The sequence below is a fragment of the Pan paniscus genome, chromosome 3 (assembly GCF_029289425.2).
Source record: "Pan paniscus chromosome 3, NHGRI_mPanPan1-v2.0_pri, whole genome shotgun sequence".
NCBI lineage: Eukaryota > Metazoa > Chordata > Mammalia > Primates > Hominidae > Pan > Pan paniscus.
Genome location: NC_073252.2, coordinates 5,015,144 through 5,034,574, shown reverse-complemented (window position 1 = coordinate 5,034,574; position 19,431 = coordinate 5,015,144). Strand labels below are relative to the sequence as shown.

The following is a 19,431-nucleotide window of genomic DNA, read 5'->3' as shown; positions in this document are numbered from 1 at the left end:
CACCTGATCTCAAACTTTCCAACCTCCAGAACTGTGAGATAATAGATTTCTGTTGTTTAAGCCACCTAGTCCTTGGTATTTTGTCATGGCAGCTCAGATAGATGAATGCACCCTGCCCCCACACCCTTCTTCTTTCAAAGTGCTTGTGCTGTTGGTTTATATATTAATAGTTTGAAAGGCCTCTGTTTGCTGGAAAGAGCTGGGCATGAGCAAATAATATTGGCATTAGAAACTCTGTTCCCAGACAGCCTTTGGGCAAATCTCCCATCTTCAACGATCATGCCTTTCAGGAGATTTCTGATGAGAACATTCCAAGATGCCAGTGGAAAATCCTGATGCTGGCTATTTGAGAACCATACTGGGAAGAAAGCAATTTTCTAATAGATTTTCTAAAACAATAAACAGTGGAGAGAATGTCAGGATAGTATTTTTAACTACCACAAGCCAGAAAAAAATCAGCTTCAAGTCCTAAACCATCACACAGACTTACTATGGCAGATCTGTCCCATGGAAACACCAACAGCCCATCTATGGTAATAACGGTGGTGGTGATGATGGTGGTGGTGATGACGAAAAGGATGATAATGATGAAGATGATGCTGATGTCATGATGATCATGATCATGACAATTGATAATGATGAAGATGATGCTGATTGTCACGATGATCATGACAATCGATGATGTCAATAATAGAAATGATGGTGATGACAATGGTGGTGGTAATGGTGATGATTGTGACAATGATGGTTATGGTTACAGTTATGATGTTGATATTGGTGATGATGGTGGTTGTGAAGATGATGGTGATGATAATGATTATGATGATGGTGTTGGTAATGGTGATGATGGTGATGATAATGACAATGATAAGGATGGTAATGAACATGATAATGCTAATGCTAATTGTGATGATAATGGAAACCATGGCAATGATGATGGTAACTATTGTGATAATGATGATGATGATAATGATGATAGTAATGGTAATGATTGTGACGATCATGGCAGTGGTAATGGTGATGATGGTGATGGTGATAGCTACATTAGTGATGTTGGTAATGGTGGTGGTGATGATGATGGTGATGCTAATGATTATGATGATGATGGTAATGGTGATGATGGTGATGGTGATAGTTACAGAAGTGATGTTGGTAATGATAGTGGTGGTGATGACGGTGATGCTAATGATTATGATGATGATGGTGGCGATAATGGTGATGATGGTGATGGTTATGATGGTAATGTTGGTGATGATCGTGGCTGTGATGGTGATGGTGGTGATGATGATGACAATGATAAGGATGGTAATGAAAATGATAATGCTGATGCTAACTGTGATGGGAGTGGAAATCATGGCAGTGACAATGATGATAATGATAGTGATGATATGATGATGATGATGGTGTCAATAAAACAGCCAGGTTTTTGAACATCATATGCAAGGAGCTTTGCTAAGTGCTTTAATGAGCACTCATTTAATGCCATTAAATGTGTCATCTCATTTAATGACAGGCAATACCTTCAAAGTAGGTAAAATATGCCCATTTTACAGGTAAGGAAACTGAGTGCAGAGAGGCTGAGTAACTTGACTAAGGGCACACAGCTGGTACATGGCTGAGATGTATTCTTTTCCATCCATCCCAATAGTAATTTCTTTTCTTTTCCTTATTTTGTTATTGCAGCTATTCCTAGGCTGACAATAGACTGAGATCAGGGTTTAAGTTTGTAGGAGAAGAAAGCTGAGCAACTTGCCCCAAAGTCACACAGCTTGTGAGTGGCCATACCAGGATGTGTCCTCCAAAGATCTGTGCAGCTTTTGGAGTTTCAACTGATGTGCAGGTGTAAGGCCTTATTGGAAGTGCATGCCTGATGGTTTGACCTCCAGAATCCAAGAAACTCCAGAGTCCTCTCCCAGGTGGCCAGGAGAGGGAAACAGTTTGATGGACACTGCAGACACTGAGCAAGGCATTTGGGCCCCAGCTGCCCTGTACTTAGCTCCTGCCACTCACTCCCTACACCCCATCCACTCCAAAGCCGGCTTTCTGAGACAGTCTCAGCTCTCCAGCTCCCTGAGGGTCCACGGCACTTGCCGGGAACCATTGGTGAAGCAGAGAGAACTCACTTTTCAGGCTCACAGCACTGAATCGGGTTTTTTGTTTCACCCCAACTTGCTCTGTGACCCTGCACATGGTACCCCATCTCCCAAAGCCTCAGTTTCCCACCTGCAAGAATAACCACTTCCCAGATTCAAGCAATAATCCACATGGGCCTGCCTCAGGCAGAATGTGGCAGGAGACGGATGCTTGGTCAATGGAGCTTTTATCCTCCCTTTTCTACAAAATAAAGTTGTATGGGTGAGCTACATATATTTTGGCTCAAGAAAGACTCACTACCCACAAGATGGAAAAACAAACGTCCGGTGTTGAAGAAAACTGCGTGTTCCAGGGACCACATTGGCTTCCCTGTCTAAAAGCACAACGCAAGCCCAGTGATTACCCATGCCACTGGCCCCAGAAATGTTGATTGACCAAAGCACAATTTCATTAGTGGTTTTAGAGATATACTCACGCCAAAGTGGCTAATGCAGACTTTTCTAGCACATAGCCTTACGAATTAAGCTCCTCTTGGAATCTGAGATTTAGCAGTGGATGTGGTCAACTCCCCTCACCTACGCCAACCCCGCATTTATCCCTGGATTTCCGCTTATAAATCCACTTTGGGATTTGGCCTCTCTATCTGTCCATCTCCTGCACGCTGGGCTGACAGAATTCATTAGGGAATCCACGGGCTGCCCACTATGGAGCAGGGGCCGGTAACAAGGGGCCGGGGTGGGTGATCACAGGGCCAATCACTGAGCAGGGCCCTGAGTGCACCCGGCTCCTAGTTCTGGCATTAATCATGATTACCCAGGGAACCCTCGGGGATGGATAGGAAGCCTCAAACTGTTGTTTCAAGGCCCACCAAGCCCAAGCAAGGCACTTTTGAGGGAGGGTGGCTCTGGGCCTGGCGGAGCACCTTTAAGGCCCAGGTATCCATTCTCACCGCCACCCTAGTCCTCTGATCCACACTGCACTGTCAGGGCTCAGAGCGGTGTGGGTTCTTACTCGAAGTCAGGGTCTCACTGTGACGCTTTAGCGCATGGGCTCTGGAGCCAAACTGCTTGGATTCAAATCCCAGCTCCACCCTTCCTTGATGACATGGGGCTATCTGCTTTATCATTCAGGGCCTCAGTTTCCCCCTCTGTAAAATGGCAATAATGAGGATAGCTTTGTGACAGGGCTGCCGTGAGAACTAGAGGAGCTGTAAGGGCTCAGAACCGGGCATACACTGGTAAGTGTTCCGCTGCGACTTCACATCATCCTCTATCGACACAGTGTAAGAATGGCATTCAAAAGTTCCTCAGACATAAACAACAGGGTTTTATTTATTTATTTAGAGGCTGGGGTTGCTGGGGTTTCACTGTGATGCCCAGGCTGGAGTGCAGAGGTGCGATCAAGAATCACTGCAGCCTTGACCCCCCCTGGGCCCAGCTGGTCCTCCCACCTCAGCCTCCCAAGTAGCTGGGACCACAGGTACGCCTGCCATGCCTGGCATATTTTTTTTTTTTTTTTTTTTTTTTTTTTAGAGACAAGGTCTCCCTATGTTGCCCAGGCTGGTCTTGAACTCCTGGGCTCAAGTGATCCTCCTGCCTCAGCCAACCAAGGTGCTGGGATTACGGGTGTAAGCAACCAGCCTGGTTTTAATTTTTATTGAGGTAAAACTCACCTAGCATAAAAGTAACCATTCTAAAGTGTACAATTCAATGGCATTTAGTACATTAAACTCACATGCTATGCAGCCATCACCACTATTTAGTTCCAACACATTTCCATCACCCCAAAGGGAAACCCCATACCTATTCGCCAGTCACTTTCCTTCTTCCCTCTCCCAAGTCCCTGTAAACCACTCATCAGCTGTCTTCCACTATGGATTTTCTTGGACAAATTCTGGAAATTTCATATGAATGGAATCATGCAATGTTTACCCATTTGTGTCTGCCTTCTTTCCCTTAGCACAATATCTTCAAGGTTCACCCACACTGTAGATCCTCATTTTTTTATGTCTGAATAATATTCCATTGCCTTAATAGACTACATTTTATTTATCCATTCATCAGTGATGGACATCTGTTTCTACCTCTTGGCAGTAGAGAGTAGCATTGCTATGGACATTCACGTGCAAGTTTTCGTGTTGACATCGCTTTTCCTTTCTCTTGGGCATATACCTAGGAGTGGAATTGCTGGGTCATATGGTAGCTTTATGTGTAAGTTTTTAAGAAATCACCAAACTGTTTTTTACAGCAGAAGCGCCATTTTACATTCCCACCAACAACACCCAAGGGTTCTGATCTCTCCACATTCTCACCAACATTTATTTTCCATTTTTTAAATTAGCCAGCCTGGTGGTTGTGAATGGATAACAACATGGTTTTCAAATGAAGGTAGGATGTGACTTTTTTTTTAACACAAGCATTGACCCCACAGCCTTGACCCTCTGTAAGCTCAACAAGGAGACTCAAGGAACAGACTGTGGCCAGGATTTCCTCTCTCTGGGCCTCAGTTTTCCCCTCTGTAACATGATCCGGTTGGTTTTGATTAGTGTGTCTCAAATGAGCTCTGTGGAAATGGCAGAGAGAAGAGGACGGAGATATCTTGCCACTGAAATGGAATAGTGCAGATCCTTTCTGGAGTCCCAGGGGAGGAAAAGATGAGTCATTCAGATAGATTCCCCTTCATCTGGAGTTTCTCATCTACTCCGAGGTGAGGGGTCTGGCCCTGATGATCAAGTCAGCTCTTTGGGGCTGTTATATCAATGTCTTAAGAAAGAGTACCCGGCCCTCCCAGCCATCAAAAAGCTCTCAAGCCAGATCAGAAACATAGGAAATCTCCTTCCACCCAGCATTCAGCCTTCTCCAACCCAACGCTGAGTGGGGCCCCAGAGACCCTGAGGCCACATGGAACATTCCAGGACCCCTCTGTTACTCAGGAGGAAATGCATTCCCACATCAACTGCTTGTCTATTTCTCACTGCGTGTTTTGCTCACCCTCTGCTCAGAACACCCTCCCCCGCTTCTCCATTCAACCAGCTCCTGCAGCTCTGTGTATGCCCAGCACAGCACTGCTTCCTACAGGAAGCCTTCTCTGATGCCCCGCCTGGAGTTAGGGGGTCCTACCCATGTGCCCCCTCTGTCACAGCACTCTTTACCTTGTTTCGAGCACTTTCTACTTAACTAGCCTCCTCCACTGGGCTGTGAGGTCCTTGAGCAGGCACTGTGGGACCCACGTAGGGGTCCGGCACTCATCAAGGCCACATCTGGGATAAAGAGCCCATCAGGGATGACCCGTGTCTGGGCTGCCAGAAGCCTTGCGAGTTGTTTTCCTCCAGGAGCCAGCTCCTTCCTGTCGCAAGCGGTCTTGGTGGAGGGTCAGTCATGGTGTCTGACCCTTTTTGAGCACATGACCCAAGCTGAACGAATTCTGTGCTCCCTGCTGAGAACTTCAGGCATGAGAGAGCGACACCAGGCGGGATAAGAGTTGACACCAAGGTTTTCTGATCTCCCCTTACTTCCTGCTCTGTAGAAACCTAGAGCCACCCAATTCCTGTCTTCCTGCAGCCTGATGGTTCAACTTCTCTTGACTTTTGTGAGCTACTCCAAATCTTGGAAATAGCGCCTTTTGTTGCATGAGGTTTGCTGGCGTCCATCTGTGTTGCTTTTCCCCAGAAAACTCTGGCAGATACAGCATATCCATTATTCTTTAGTGCACAGATCACACAGATTGGTGAACAAATGAGCTGACTCTTGAGGGGAGAGATGGCCAATCAGATGGGAAGGACTGAAGAAAGAAAAGCCCTCACAGCAGAGGGATCTGCAATGGCAAAGATCCCTGGCAAGGATGCACACAAGGCTGCAATGCTGGGGTGAAGGTGGGTGGGAAGGGTCCTAACTGCAGGACCATCTTCTATCATCTTGGCCTCCTTTAGTTTGTGTGTATTGTGGTTGAATACAAAACAGAGAGAAGATGTCCAAACCTATGCAGCAGCTTATGGAAGTGGAGAAGGTGGCAGGGAAATGAGACTTTAAGTGATGCTCCCCACCCCAAGACATTGATGGGGAACCTGGGGTGCAGGACAAGGCCCCAGAGCAAGCTGAGGTCCCTGCTGGGAAATCAAAGGTCCAGTTAAGCCAACAGCATGCTGCTTCAGACAGAGCTGTCTTACTTCAATAAAAATGGATAATCTCTTCCTTAAGCCTTTCAAAAGGTGGGCTCCAGATGGATTAAAGGCCTAAATGTGAATGCTAAAATAATAAAGCCAATCAAAAAAGCATAAGGAGATATCTTTGTGCCTAAAAAGGAATGATTCTACTCCAAAAGACCCTAAGAGCACAAGACAGAAGGAGACAAATATGAAGAATTGGACTGCGTGAAAACTAAGGATTCCCGTCCACCCAGGGCACCGCCGGCCACGGCAGCAGACAGAGGACGCATGGGATGCTGCTGCAAAGAGTCAAACTGGTGAGTGGTGACTACTTGGAATATACACGGAACTCTTACCAAACAATAAGAAAAACATCAAAGATCTGATAGAAAAATAGCCACAGGTTGTGAAAGGCAGAAGAGAGGTCTAAATGGTTAACAAGGATAACGAGATGTTCAAACTCCTCAGCAAAAAGGACTGGTAGTTTTTAAAGCAGCAGCGTTGCTTTAGACTTACTATAAGAAAGGCAAATTTCCATAAGTCGATGAAGTAACATTGCTTGGAATGTCTTGGAGAGCTGTGCACTCTCGTGTACTGTAAACCTGAGAGTCTTTCTGAAGGCGTGCTGGTCAGTCCGGACGTAAGTTAGGCCTGGGTACAGCTCACATCCCGGAGACCCCACTCTGGGCTGTGGAGGTATGGATGCCAGGGAAGTTGTCACATAGGCCCCTAGAAGAGCAGAACACGGATATCCAAGTAGCATTGGTCATGGGAGCAGAGGACTGGGGACATCCTGGCATCCACCGCTCACTAGGAAACACTGGAGTTCAATGCAGTGAGCTCCAGGCTTAGCACACCATGGGGTGGGACAGGAAGCAAGGGGAACAAAGGTGCCCAGTCCACAGTAAGTGCTCAGCAAACATTATTACCAACTCTCGCAAACATGGCATCCGTTCACAGCAAGGCAAGGCTTACTCATAGGAAACTGCTTGCCCTCACTCCTCTAGGAATGCTTAATACCCAGGCAGTGTCTCTGGGACCTTGTGGACACCAAGTCCTTTATTCATTTACCTTTTTGCCATCCCACCAAAGTCCTGTGACAGGAAATGCAGCAGGTCTAATCCTGAGGTCAGAGTGGCCCTCTGCGATGGCTGTTCTTTCCGGCCCACCCCCTCTGCCTCCCTCCCATTCTTGGGACCCTGATTAGCCTGAGTATTGGATGACCGCTGCTCTTCTTCCCCTGCCTCGCAAGGGTTAATCAGCCTTCCTGCGGGGCGGCAGGGCGGCTAGGAAGGAGGCAGCAGGGCGTCCTGGCGGCAGGCGGCTTTCATTACTTTGATGGGATACATGTGCTCGGCTTTATCTCCGGCCCTTTCTCCGTAATTCAGAGCTTGAACGTCTCAGCTGTCGGCCGATCTGCAGACAATTGCTCAGGGTAATACTATCCGGAAAAAGCTGATAAAATGCAGATGTGACGAGGCCTCTGAAATTTGCGGTTTGCTAAGTGGTTTGCTGCGATGCTTGCCCCTGGCCAGGGTGGCTTCCCTTCGAGGCTGGGAACCAGGGGGGTGGGAGTTGCATTTTTTTTTTAAGTGAAAGGTTGAATAGAGGAAGTGAGTGTAGATTTTTTTCCTCTAATTAGGAAGATGGGCAAATAGAAAGTAGAGGGGAAGGGGACAATACCGGAGGACGTGGCAGTTCAGAACTCCCCTTGGGTCCCCATCTAACCAGCCTCTCCGGGGGGGCACCTCCAGAAATGGGCACCCTGGGATTCCTCTGTGCAGCCTGGTGCAGGGGGTGGTGCAGGGGGTGCTTGGAAGGAGGCCACTCATTGACTGTGTGACCCTGGGCCAGTCACTCAATCTCTTCCTCAATGACTCAACCAAAAGACCAAATGACTCACAATCTCAGTTACTTATCAGGTGCGCTGCACCCAGCAGGATGCCTGAACACAGTAGGTGCCCGATGAATGATGCAGCGGTTTCCTTTACCTCACTTGGGACCCCACATGACCCTAGAGAGTAAAGCTGCATGACACTGATGTAAACACAATGAGTCCCAGTTGGGTGGTAGGCAAGGGGCCTGCCAGGCTGTTAGTCCCAAAAATCATGACTTCCCAGGCCAAAGTCACCGGGCTGGATCCCCTGAGGAAACAAGCATCACTGTGTTTTCCTGGGCCAAAGAAGTGTTGGGGCAGAGCTCCTCCACTTTACTGTGTGCCCGAATCACCAGGGATCATTCCAAATGCAGATTCCCATTCAGGAGGGCCGGGCAGCCTATGAACATGCATCTCTCACAAGGTCCCAGAGATGCTGAGGCCTCAAGCGGGGTGAAGACCCCGAGTCATCAGGCTGGGGAGGAGGCTTTGGGCATACCTAGGCCTTGCCCTTTCAGTCCCAGGAGAACCCTGCTGACCAGAGAGGACAGGCGGCATGGTTGGTGTTGCTCAGGACGTTGGGGACAGAGCCAGACTGGAAGGGTGACTGCACCCTGAGCTTGGTGCTTTTCCCACAGGGCCTCTGGTGACCACCCTTCCATAGCCAGCCCTGGTTTCAGACCCGTGGGTGAATCCACCTGACAGCATCCCAGAGAGCTCGCCTCATCACGCCCTTCCCAACTTGCTTTTACGACAAAGGAAAACTATTAATAAATGAATTGATGCTGTTACGTGCTGCCATTGAGGCCACATAACACAGTTCTCAAAACAGCCACGGGCCTGACCCGCACCTATCTATGGACCTCATGCCCCAGTCTGTGTGCAAACATCTCAAATAATCAATAAGCCGTGAAGACAGCTTGTGAAAACATGGCTTCAGTTTCAGGGATGCCTTCTCGCTCTCTTATATGTTTACGCTAAGGTAAAAATAGCCAGCACATTGAGCTTCTCCTGCCGTCCTTACCTCTCATCTTCGAAAATATCCCTGGGAGGTGACTTGATCACGCCCATTTTCAGATGAGGGAAACTGAGGCCCAGAAGGTTAAGTCACTTGCTCTAAGGCTCCTCGCTGGCAGGATCAGAGCTGGAGTTCAAACCCAAACATGTTTAGGAGTATCCAGCTCCAAAGCACACACAGCTGGGTTGGTGCCACGCTGTCTCCGGACAAACAGGACCCCAGGGTCGGTGCGAGGACGCGGAGTGCTAAGGCAGACGAATGCAAAATTTAGGGCAGGGCCTGGGTTTTTCCCTTGTAAAGGCCAGTCTGCAATTAGAGGGGCCTTTTGCAGTTCTTGCCTTTCAAAGAAAGAGGGCGTCTCTCCCCCTGCTGGGGTGTGGGCAGAGCTGGTAGCAATTTTCCCACAATGTGTAAATTAGTCAATCTCCGAGTCTGTAAACGGGGGCCTTTGAAGCGATCTTAATGAAGCACTCCATTAGGGCTTAGTGATGGCTGCCTCCAGCATTACTGGACCCCGCGCCTTTTGATGTCTTGGGGCCACGGGTTGGAGGCTCAACTTATCTAAATGTCCCGGCAGGCTTAAAAAAAAAAAAAAAAAAAAAGGCAAAAAGCTCCCTTAGAGAAGTTGAAAAATTTTTAATGAAAAAAGTTAGTCCTGGCCTGACTGATGTTGGCACTTCAAAGCCAGTGCAGACTAAATTGCTGTAGACTGCTTAATTCAAAAGTGCTCCCTCGCGGGTGACAGTCCAATGGTGACAAAATACAATTGGCAACAGGAGACGGGCAAGATCAAAGGCTGGCTATTGTAATAGTTTTGTTCCATGAAGAATTGCTCATTGTCAGGAGTTTTTAAGCCTTTTTTTCTCTCTCCCTCTCTCTCTCTTTTTTTCTCTCTCTCTTTTTTTTTTTTTTTTTGGCCCCAGAGCCATCCCGGGATTCTCTGGTTCAGAATCAGTGTACATAAATACTTGTAATTACATCCTTCTAATAATAAATTTCAGTCCGCAGAGGTTGCGGCTGCCTTCCCGTCTCTCTCAAGGTTCATGGAGCTGATGGTTGGTTGGATTGTAAAAATCATTTCTGTGTTTTTGTTAGAAAAGATCTTTCGAGGCACTTGGAGGGTGAATTAGAGCTGGGATGCACTCATCTTCTTGAGGACTATTTTAGGATTTGCTTCAGATTAAACTGCTGCCTGCAGAGGCCCTTGAGGGGTGATGGGGTGGAGGGAGCATCAGATGACTGGTCGTGGGGTTCTGGCTCTTCCTTATGACTTTACCTGGTTTCTCCTGGCCTCAATTTCCCCAGTTATAACCTGGGGCTCATTTACTCACACCACAAGTATTTATTGAGCTCTGACCTGGGTGAATGCATGCCTTGCAGGGTCATTTGAAAGGCCATTGGGAGAAAGTGGGCATGAAAGCCCTCTGCGATCTGGACACTGCCTCCTTCACTCCGCTCCGTGGTTTGGAGGGGCTGTTTCCGGGATCCGTGGGTACCGGGATCTGTGGGTTACCTGGCTTCTTTGACCACCATCATTCCCTAGGAACACAGAACCCAGAATGAGATATTCTGGTGAGCTCTTCACAAGCCTCTACTTGGAGGGAGGGAAGAGATGAAAGGAAAGCATCTCCCCAGGCCTAGAATCCAGTCCTCACTTCTCTTCCCGCAGTGTGGCTCCACCAACTCACTTTTCTCCCAGAACCTCAGTTCCCTTCCGTGTATCATGGGAATCATACTCCCTGCCCTGCCAAATCTCCTGTTTTTTACCTGACTTGACACAAGGCTCAGACAAGGGAAAAGATGCCAACGCACTTTGTAAATGACCAGAAAGCCAGAAGCATCCCAAAGTTGGTCCATGCTATTTTCTGACCCAAGCCGGAGGAGGCTGGGGCTGTGTGGGGCTGGGTCGAGGGTGGGGATAACTGGAGACCATTAAGAAGCAGGAATGCTCCTTTTATTGCTTCAAATATTAGTCACCAGGAAGCTGCCCCGCGAAGCCTATGAGGCCTCGTATCATTTACTTGTCTTGAATTAATTAAGAAGACTCGTATGGGGACAATTAGGGGACCCTCAGGCTGATGATATCTCATCTTGTTGGGATGGAATTTGCTTCTGCATCCCATTTGCCTCCCTGCATGCCCCCAGATATCAGCAGGTTTGTTTTTTCCCAAAGTATCTCAGGTATATGTTAGGGCTGGATTTGTGGTTCTACAGGCACATGGACAGACAGACAGCCCCGTGAGAGATGAGCTGAGGGTCTATCTAGTTGACAGGTGTCTGTTTGCATTACTCCATGTCTTGCTTTCCTACTTTCCTTTCCTTTGAACCCAACTCCCCCTGCCCTTCCCCACCCTTTGCCAATGTTTCTGTCTGTCTTTTGTTTTTAAATTCCATTGGCACCAAGAATTCTAATTTCCCAAACATTTTAAGCAAACGTTCGAGGGTGGCACCACACTAAAGCCAACAAGCTAAGGGGTTTCATCCCAACTTTCTAAAGGTGCTGTCCAAGTGTCCGCAAGGCCATGACAGGCCCCCAGAAACTCCAGATCCACCCGCTAATCAGGAAGGGACACATCATCCGCCACAGACCCATCTGTTCACTATAATCACGCACAAGTATGCATAAGCCCAGCTGAGCAATTATGAATAATTAAATCAATTAGAGACAGTCTAGCACCGGGGATTATGGACGTTCGGGTGTGGGCCTCTGTAATATTTTAACAGTAAATGCAAGAGCCCCAGAGAGGCCTGGCAGGGAGAAGGGAACAAAAGCGTGTCCAAATGCCAAGCCATGTTGCTCGGTGACCCTCCTCCGCAGCACCGGCGGCCTTCCCAAGGAAAACAATGACCATGAAATGCCAAGAAAATATTTTGGGGACAAGTATGAAAGCTTCAAAATGAGTTAATTAAAAACGGATAAAACACGAGCCTTCGAAAGTATGTTGAGGAAATTTAGTGCTTGAAATTTGACAGAAGAAAAAGGTTTTCCAGCATGAAGCAGAACTTAAAAGTGGCAGAGCTGGACCACTGGGTTGTTTTCTTCTAAAACCAACCTCCTCCAGCTTCTTCACACCACAACGGCAGCTCAGGGAAGCCTTGGAAAGCATCTAAGCCTTCCGAGGTTGCAGAGATCAGCCAGGGCACCTGTAGGGCTGTTTCAGGAGCAGGCGACTGAGAAACCTGTTTCAGATCATGGGCGTGTGCGAGGTGAGTGGTTCTGAAATGAGCAATTGCATATGTAAGGCATTTGCAGAACGAAATCTTGATGCCATTTACACTTGCTTAGCATTCGATGAATACGGAAGAAGTGACAAGCTGAGAGAATTAACATTGTGTGACTTTGTTCCCTACAAAGGGACTCAGTGACCCAGATGCAGGAAGGGGGTCCGGAAGAGAGAAGCATCTTGTGTGTCTTCTTATGGAGATAGGATTCATCTCACAGCCCAGCCAATTTGGGAGCAGCTGTTGAAGATGCCAGCTTCCCAGATTCCATCATCCCCATGGCCTGGGAAGGGTTGAGATCTCACTGCTTTATTGCAGACTGTCAGAGGATACCAGGAATATGATGGGTTTGATGAAACCAACAGGAACATAATCAATTTTCTGTTTCTTCCATGTCTGAACCAAAGGCATAAATATGGCTTGCTTTGGCCCAGCAAAGAGATTTGAATCGAACCCTTCTGGCAACAAAGGACCAGTGTGCCTTTTAAGTGACATTTTGTCCAGATTCATTAACCAGGGCCAGAAGATTATGCAAGAAAAGAACAGAAATTCCCACTATTCTCTCTGACAGGCCAAATCCAGTCCTGTCCTTATGAGTGCGAGAAAAAGCCTGGCCTCCCAGGCTGCACTCTACTCTTCCAAGGTTCCATTTGACACTTTGCATTTGTTTATCTCTGGGCTGTGTTTGAGACATTAGATATCAACATCCTGTGTTGTGGAGGAGGTTACTGATGCTCAGAGAGGTCAAGGAACTCGCTCAAGGCCTCAGAGTAACAAGTGGCTGCTGAGATTCAATCCTGCAAACACCTGCACTGCTGCCTTGTGCTGCTTCTCAGTGCCTGCATGGTGCACGTCATGCTAACATTTCGAGGTATCAAGATGTCCCAGTGAGTTCTGCCCCAAATGGAGAAGCTCAGGATCCTCATCTGTGATTTTATAGGGTTGCCGCATGGATTAACAATCATGCCCCAATGCAAACCTGATTTCCCCCAAGTCTCAATGATCTAGAGACATGATTTCCCCAAGTCTTGATCCTAAGGGGTGAGGGACTCGCACCCTTACTAACCCTAGCATGTCACTAGCTCCTCACCCCTGCCCAGTTCAAGACATCCCCTGAGATTCCCAACCCCACCCTCAGCCTCCAAAGGGAGACTCCAGCGCTGTCAAGAGCCTGCAGGAGAGATCTCAGGTTAAGTTCTTTCCTTCCAGGTGCTGCTGAAATTCACTTCCCCATGTTTGCTTGGCATCTCTGTGTCCATGGTGGCTCCAGCTCATTCACCAAGTTCTCAGCGTGCCAAGGCAGACTATGCCCCATTGTAAGAGCTGGGGAATAGCGTCCTTGCCCCTACTTCAGTTACACTGTTATACGGTCCCTGCCTGCGCTGCTCAGGTCCCAGGGGGACCTGGAGCACAGGGGGAAGTGCTGCCATTTTTCTTTCTAGAGGCTGTCTTCCTTCTAGAGCCACATGTGGGTCTGTCCAGGGGATGGATTTGACTGAGTTGTTACCTGAACCCTGGGCTACTGTCCTCTAATGACTGGGCTTCGTCACTAGGTGGTTCTCTCCAATGGCCATACATGCAGAAGCAAATGGTGCATCCCAGCCCCTGTTTGCTAAGATTGTGTTCCTCCTCAGCAGACCCTCAGCTGCCCAGATTCAACCTGGGTATATTCCTCTGCAAGCAGCCAGGTGTGCCCAGAAATCTTTGCCCATGAGCTGTGGACGCCACCTCGGCCCACGCTGAGATCCCCTCTCCATGTGCACCACAGCCCTGGCTCCTGTTAAACATAGCAATAGAAAGAGATCCTGACTCCTATAAAGAATAGAAGGTTGCTGGATGCTAGAGTGAAATCTGGGGTGGGATGAGAAGATTGACATCCATCCAGGCCACCCTGTGATGACAATGAGTAAGGTCAAAACACTGATGGTGGAAGTGGATCCACTGGATCATTTGACTCAGCAGGTTCTCATGAAAGCCCTGGCAGAAGGAGGCACAGACGGCGATTACAGAATGGCTCTCGGAAGTGAAGGCACCTGCAGAGGGTTGGGGCTGCCTGCTCTCTTCCACATTCTCACAGCAACCAGCAGAATGAAAGGGGCCAGGAGGTGACCCCAGGCTGGCCTCTGCCCTTACGAGCAAAGCTGCTTCCCCACGGCAGGTGGGAGTCGCTGCCCTTCTGCTGGCAGTGAGTCCCACCTGGAGTCTTGCTAAGCCCTTCCTAACTACCAGCAGCCTAGAGATCAACTAACCCTGAGGACAACGTGGTAAAAATGGGGCTTAGATGAGGGGCATGGCAGTGAATAGGGGAGGGACACAGAAACCCGAATCTTCTCTCTTTGCAGCTTTGTCTAGGACTGACCCTCTACTGACCCCACACCCCCTTATTCATCCCCTGCTGGGGGCCATCACAAGCCACTCTGTCCCCAGCTATGGATAGCTGCACAGATGATAGCACAACCAGGTGGGAATCTGAGCTTTCGGGCCCTCAGGTCACCCTTCTGAGCCTCAGCTTCCTCATCCACGAAATGAGAACAACCCTAAAGCTGGCCTGAGTATCTCACAGGAATGTGGGAGGCAGGAAATTAGATGATGGGTAAAAGTGAAGTGCAAACTGTGAAGTGCATGTCCATCAATGACATCCTGATTTCATAGGAATACTGTGGAATTAGAGAATTTAAGGCATGTCCATCAAAGACATCCTGATTTCATAGGAATACTGGGGAATGAGAGAATTTAAGGCATGTCCATCAAAGACATCCTGATTTCATAGGAATACTGTGGAATGAGAGAATTTAAGGCATGTCCATCAAAGGCATCCTGATTTCATAGGAATACTGGGGAATGAGAGAATTTAAGGCATGTCCATCAAAGGCATCCTGATTTCATAGGAATACTGTGGAATTAGAGAATTTAAGGCATGTCCATCAAAGGCATCCTGATTTCATAGGAATACTGTGGAATGAGAGAATTTAAGGCATGTCCATCAAAGGCATCCTGATTTCATAGGAATACTGTGGAATTAGAGAATTTAAGGCATGTCCATCAAAGACATCCTGATTTCATAGGAATACTGTGGAATGAGAGAATTTAAGGCAACATATCTTTACGTGGCTCCCCTGATATGATAGCAAGGAGTGAGCAAACCCCAAGTCCGAATTTTTCCAGATTCAGTGAGTTTCCCGCAGTGCCCCAAAGAGCCGGAGGAGCCTGGGGACATCCCTTAAGGGTCACCTCTAGGGGAAGGCAAAAAGGGAGGTCAAGGAGGGCAGAGCTTAGGGTCCACCAACTCAACTCTGCTCTTTTTGGCCTGGTAAATTGTGAGGTTTCAGTGCAAGAGAGTTCTAGTTCTTGATGGAGAAATTTAAAAGCCACAGCTCAACAATGCACAGTGCCTCTGGTGGACTTAGTGGGGACACAAATCCCCTAAACAGCCCTAGGCAGAGCTGCTGAACAGGAGTTAGAAGGGGAAGAATCCAAGCTCCTTGAAGAATAGTAAGGATGAAACAAATCCCGTTTCCCCAGGGTGTGATGATGCCACATGGGCCTCCTCAGGCTCCCAAGACAGCAACGGCTCCAGGAGCAGAAATGCTCCTTGTGTCTGATTTGCTCAAATCGCTGCACATTCTCAGGTCCCTGGGTGATCTTGATGACATCACTTCCCCTCTGGGCCTCAGTTTCCCCATCTGCACCTCAGTTTCCCCATCTGCACCACCGGGGTGAACTGGATGGTCTGAAGCATCCCGTGAGCTCTGCCATCCTAACCCTAAATTCGCCAGGGTCCTCTCCTTGCCACCTGCTTTCCACCGTCTCAGCCCTGCCTCTGTCTCCAGGAGCATCCAGCACCCCCACCTCCGGCCAACCCCCACCCCAGATCCAGACTTCCCCTCCTCCCCCGCCAAGTCCTCTACAAGGCCACCGCAGAAAGCAGCAATTTGGACAGAAAGCAGCAATGTTTTAATTTTACTCGATTAAATCACCATGTGGACAGAGGCTTGCGAAGGAATCTGCTCTACAGAACTTTTCATTTAATAGAATTAGTTGAAACCAGATCAGCCAAGCCCCCGTTCCTGCAGGCCATCTGCCCAGACAGGGAAACAGCTTCCCTAAATAGAACCCCATGCTTCTGGGAGCCTCCTCTAAAGGGCCGGCAGGGAGCTGCCCCCTGCACCGGCCTGTCTGTTCGAAATGGGTTCAGAGTCCTTCCCTTTGGGGCCAGCGGGGCGAGCAAAGCTCACGTCCACTTTCAGCTTAGAGCTGGGGACTATAATCAGATTCACATTCAGCTCCACCTGCAGAGTCATCATGCCAAGATGGGGGACTGCAGAAAGGAGCTGCCAACATAGAGCCTTTTAATTCAGAAAAGAGGTCTGTCAAGTCATCTGCCCAGACTCTTTAAGAAAATTAGATAAACTAACATTTACTCAGCCTTTTAGTTTCCCAGGAACTTTCCCGCGTGTTTTGTTTAATCCTTGTGACGATCTTGCAGTACGGCTCTTCTATGTCCTTTTGCAGATGAGGGTCAGAGAGGTTTAGTAACTGCTCAAGTCTACACAGCTAGGAGCGAGGACCCGTCAACTCTAAAAGAGCAGTTATGACAGACACATAAAACATAAGTGTGGGGATGTGGTGACAGCCAGGAGGAAGGCTGATGACGGGAGACCCGAGAGCTTGCAAGGATTTGAGAAAACCAGACACAATATGCCAAGCACGTTATTCTGGGGCAAATGAAGTGATGTCACCGTAGTGCCTCACATATGGTCACTGCTACCTCCCTGCCCTTCTCCTGAGCATGTGAGACCGGAGCTGCCGGCTCCAATCGTGTCATGACCCATGCTAGTTCTATGACTTTGGGAAAACCACTTAACCTCTCTGGATCTCAGTTTTCTTATCTGTGGAATAGGAAGAGGCAATGACACCTCCCTCTCCCAGTTCAAATGAGATGAGGTGTGGAAAACAGTCTGACACACCTCTGGGTGTCAGGAGCCCTTGCTGGGAATCCCAGGTGCTGACTTGAATTCTGCAGGCTAGCCCCCTTATCACTCGGAGGGCGAGTTGCCAGTGACGAGGATGTTAAGGATGAGGATGCACCATTTAGAGCAGAGGTTAGCAAACGCCAACCCGAGGGCCAAATCCTGCCTACTTATTTTTGCAAATAAAGTTTTATTGGCACAGAACCACACCCACTAGTTTACACATTGTCTATGGCTGTTCTCACCCGACAACAGCAGAGTTGGTAGTTATGAGAGACACCAGAAGCCAAATGGCCCCAGAAGCCTAAAATATCTAGTGTCTGTCCCTTTACAGAAAACGTTTCACAAATCCTGATCTAGGGAGCATATAGCAGTAGCACCACTGCCCTCACACCCAAAGAGGCTGAAGACAGGCAGGGGGAAGAGAGAGGAAGTTGTCTAGGGAACATTTTATCCCAATTGTTAATGAGCTTGCTTAACCTCTTGGGCTCCTACTCCCTGATCCTAGAGACCAGTTTGGGTCTTGCATGTTTTGATGTGGCATTCCTGTTTCAGGAGGAATTATGAATGTGCCCTGATTAGTCTATCTTGGGGAGTTTTAAAGAAGGGAGGTGGGTTGGGGGTAGACTATTCTGTTATCAACGGCCACTTTATAAGTCTGTGGCTTCCACTGCAGGGAGTGGCTGCTGTATGGAATTGATACACTTGGAGATTTATAAGGTCAAGTTTTATGAGCCTACAGATTCTCATGGTGTATTACCACATCCTTATTACAAGCTCATGCTGCTGTCCAGTTAAACCAACGGAGCTAATATATTACTCCTTGCCTGCCTGGGCCACAGACTTGAAGGAAACAGTGCAAATAAAATATGGCCTTTGGGAATCAATCGTGTCCTGGTTTTTTCCGCCCAAGCGACTTTGGTTGTTTTTCTCCTCTCCCTAACCCGCATACTGAATGAGAGGCTGCTGTTCAGCTGGTGCACACAGAACAAGCCCTTGGGAGTGGCCTGAGACCCCCAGAGTTAACTGGGGGCAGGGGGAGCAGGCCTGGCTGGGACATTTCTCCAATAGGAGGGGAGACCTACAGGGAGCCCTCTGCAGAGCGTGGCCCAGAAGGAACGCCTGGCTGCGCTGCTGTCGTGCTAACAGGACCATAAATTCGGGATGCTTGTCTGTCTTTGGGCCAGGGCTGTTTTAATGGAGAGGGGGAAGTCACCCTGAACCAGGATGTGCTGAGCTGGTCGGGATGTCTGTGGGTGTCTGTCCCCTCTCTCCAGGCCTTTCAAGCCTTGCAGTGGGGAGGGCCCAGCCAGGAATGGGTTCTGAGCCAGCTCAGGGAAGCAGAGGCAAGGGTGCACCATGACCATTCCAGGTGGGGCTGCAGGGACCTCGTGGCCATGGCAGGGGAGTGGGAGGGGCTTCAGGTCCCACCCCAGTCACCAGAGCTATGGTAGTGGTGATTTCTGAGCCTTGTCTGGTATGGATGACACTGAGGTGAACACTGAGATGAGTCTTTGCACAAGTCTGCTTGTCTACCCATCTTTCGAGGAAATGAACTGATCTGCACACACCCCCACACACACCTGGTTCTGGAGCCAGAGCGAATGTTGAAAATGACCGGCTCAGACGATGCCCGAGAGTCTTTAGTCCCCACAGCATAAGGCCCTGTCAGCTCCCGGCAATCTCCCCTGGCTGCATCCCACCCCATCCCAGGCTCTGTCATCACCCATGTCCCCCAGCAAACTCCTGGGTTCTCTTGCTGGCAGGCGCCGGCTGCCTTCCTGTCTACACTGCCCAGATTTGTTTTGTGAGTCCAGGCAGCTCGCCCCTCCCTGGGCTCCATGTCTGCAGCCCTGTAATAAAGGCACGTTTCTAGCGGTAATTCGACTGTCCATACAACGAGTCTCAAACAATTTTGACTTGGGAATTTCACTTCTAGAAACCTATCATATGGAAAGAACCAGATATTTGAATAAAGATCAGGAACAAAAGCTTCCACCATGGCGTTAATTATATTAGAGGATTGGAAATAACAGAAATGTCCAATCATGGGGGACTAGTTAAATAAACTAAGGGTCATCTAGTCAATGGACCACTAAGCAGCCAT

The 19,431-nt window shown here is 48.6% G+C and overlaps 1 protein-coding gene across 2 annotated transcripts in view; it reads right to left on the bottom strand.

The window, feature by feature from the left end:
- Positions 1 to 615: 615 nt before the first annotated feature.
- The window catches only part of LOC100991167 (uncharacterized), a 225,298-nt gene continuing 206,482 nt past the window's right edge, over positions 616 to 19,431 (bottom strand). For both annotated transcript variants that reach the window (XM_055111168.2, XM_055111169.2), the window contains 2 exons: positions 9,139 to 10,671; positions 616 to 6,967 (listed from right to left, as the gene is read on the bottom strand). In XM_055111168.2, the coding sequence (XP_054967143.1) occupies positions 621 to 1,355 (735 nt within the window). In that variant the 5' untranslated portion in view covers positions 1,356 to 6,967; positions 9,139 to 10,671 and the 3' untranslated portion in view covers positions 616 to 620. The remainder of the gene's footprint in view (positions 6,968 to 9,138; positions 10,672 to 19,431) is intronic.